Source organism: Dendroctonus ponderosae, unplaced genomic scaffold (assembly GCF_020466585.1).
Source record: "Dendroctonus ponderosae isolate FM_Combo_2020 unplaced genomic scaffold, Dpon_F_20191213v2 Dpon_F_20191213_1, whole genome shotgun sequence".
Lineage (NCBI taxonomy): Eukaryota > Metazoa > Arthropoda > Insecta > Coleoptera > Curculionidae > Dendroctonus > Dendroctonus ponderosae.
The window spans coordinates 36175223-36177500 of NW_026017110.1; the positions used below are offsets into that span (position 1 = coordinate 36175223).

Genomic DNA, 2278 nt, shown 5'->3' on the forward strand with positions numbered 1-2278 from the left:
AAGGATGGAGATCCACCAATTGAATTGGATTTCGAAAATGTTGGCGCAGATGAGTTACCGTCATCGATAGCCGATTCAAATATTTCTAAAATAATAGAATGAGGTCAAAAATTATAAATAATCATTTTGCACATTTACTGTAGGAATAATAAAGCACAACGTGAATTATTAAGTTGTTTTATTTAAAATCTGGGATTCGACCGCTTTCAATTTAAGAGTATGCTTTCATATGTATGATTTTTAGATCATGCATTTCCTTTTCCTTTTCTTCTTTTTGTAGCGCTTCTTTTTGCAGTAAAGTTTTTTGAAACTATAAAAATTCAATTTTTTTTGGGCCAGTTCTTCATAAATATGTGCGTTTCTTCCAGTTTTTGCGGGTTTCCTCTTCATTTTTCTAAAATGGAGCTGCTTACCTAGAAGTAAAAGTCGCATTTCAGTATTTCGTTTCGTATAGTAACATTACAAATACTCACTGGGCATCTGTAAGAATTTCCAAGGATTCCAATTCACTTGGGGTAACAAAAGCTATAACAGAAAACTATGTGTTAATTGACATTTAAGTTAAATCTACAATGTCGTAAAACTACACTTACCAGCATCCGAATCAAATTCACATGCAGTACCCTTAGCAGAGACACCAACTAAATTGAGCACTCTTTTTCCTAAACCTGTCAAGTTCAAATATGGGAGTGGACCGCCACTAGTTTTATATACTTGGCTCCTAAGCTCGGCATATTCTTTCTTATTCTTAGTCGATTTTTTGAGCGAATCCAATTTGCTTCGCAACATCTTCCCGGTTCTTCCCGTGCCACAAATAGCGTTAAATGTTGTTGCTATAGTGCGCCACTCAGCCGCTTTTGCTCCATTAGTCACTGTATCTGTTTTATTACATTCTAAAAAGACAATGTTTTACCCTATAATATTAAAATTAAATTGTACGTACCAATAACATGTCGGTGAGTTTCTACTACTACGTCCATTAATGTTTCCACTTCATTTTTACTGAAATTGGTGCATCGTTTTTTGCTGAACTATTTTAGGTACTGTTTCTTTGGGGTACTATCATAAACTTTGAGCTAAATTCACTTTCAAAGTTCGAAATAACCCTTCGAAAACTACACAAAACATTCTCTGGTCATCTCGATGGCAGCGTTGCCGCTACGGCTTGGACACCGCCAGAGCCAAAATTTCGATGTACTCGGAACAGTTATTCTCGCGCCATCGTTGCATTGTAGAACAACACATAGTATTATACCTGGTATATTTTACTCTACGAAGAGCTTGTTCCTGGTATATACCGCAATTGTAGACTTGGGCCTTATAGGTGTGATAAACGGTTATTTTTCTGTAACGGGTTACAACGTTCCAGTTGGTTCAAATGCAGTTAACATGTTACTTTTGAAATTTTCCAAACAACGGTTTAAATCGACAAACGGCTGCAGCTGGATAGATCGCTCGACGGTGTCCGAAGTGTGCACCGCTATTTCGGTTTTATTAGTCGGTTCCAAAAAGAACCAGTTAAATCGACTAGCTACGGTTTCAGGTTACACTTTTGGAACACTATTTTAGCGGTTACGTTAAGTACCGACCATCCCTAATACGCATGTACTTGGTTACGAGTTTTCCTATCAGTAATTTATGCTCCCATGCTTTTCTTTTATCAATCATTTCCTGTAATCCGAAACCATTAATCATTTTCACGGTAACTCCACTATTTTTGGCAGGAAAAGCATGGAAATGTAACATTCTATCAGTTCCCTTTCTTGAATGGCAAACAGAACAATTTGTATTATGCCTCGTACGCCGAAGCTACCGAAGATCTTTGCTAGCGTTTTTATCAGAGGTAGATGCCATAATGTAAAAAGGAATAGCCGCACTACTAGAGCACTTTTAACTTCCACACTGACAGAACTTTTCTTAAACATCACAGACAAATTCACAAATATTACACGTGCTTTGCCTAGGACATTACTTATGAGGTAGGCTCAATATTTTGACACTAGAGGTCTCACTGATTTTTATGGCCATAACCAGCACATACCATATTACTCACTTTTGCAACGATGCCAGTGTTTCCAGTTTCTTAAACTACGTTTCCCTAAACGCAGTTTAAGAAACGTGCTGTAGCGCTGGTGAAAACGGGGCGTTGTTAAACGAATTTAATTTCGGCGTTTAACATAAAGTTAGTTTCGTTTGTTTCTGGTGAAAATCGACCTAAATAGAGCTTGTTTGACTGGATCTTCTAGCTTCTGAATTTCAATTTCTAAACAATCGATTA

At 37.1% G+C, this 2278-nt stretch overlaps 2 protein-coding genes across 3 annotated transcripts in view; one reads left to right on the forward strand and one right to left on the reverse strand.

Moving 5' to 3' along the window:
* LOC109541236 overlaps window positions 1-2278 on the forward strand; it is a 17850-nt gene that overhangs the window by 9617 nt on the left and 5955 nt on the right. The window lies entirely within an intron of this gene.
* LOC125503967 lies at window positions 164-1376 on the reverse strand. Its single transcript, XM_048665205.1, has 4 exons — window positions 944-1376; window positions 594-893; window positions 474-525; window positions 164-413 (listed from the first exon to the last, which is right to left on the reverse strand). The coding sequence occupies exons 1-4, from the start codon at window positions 978-980 to the stop codon at window positions 410-412; spliced, it is 393 nt and encodes a 130-aa protein (XP_048521162.1). The 5' UTR covers window positions 981-1376; the 3' UTR covers window positions 164-409.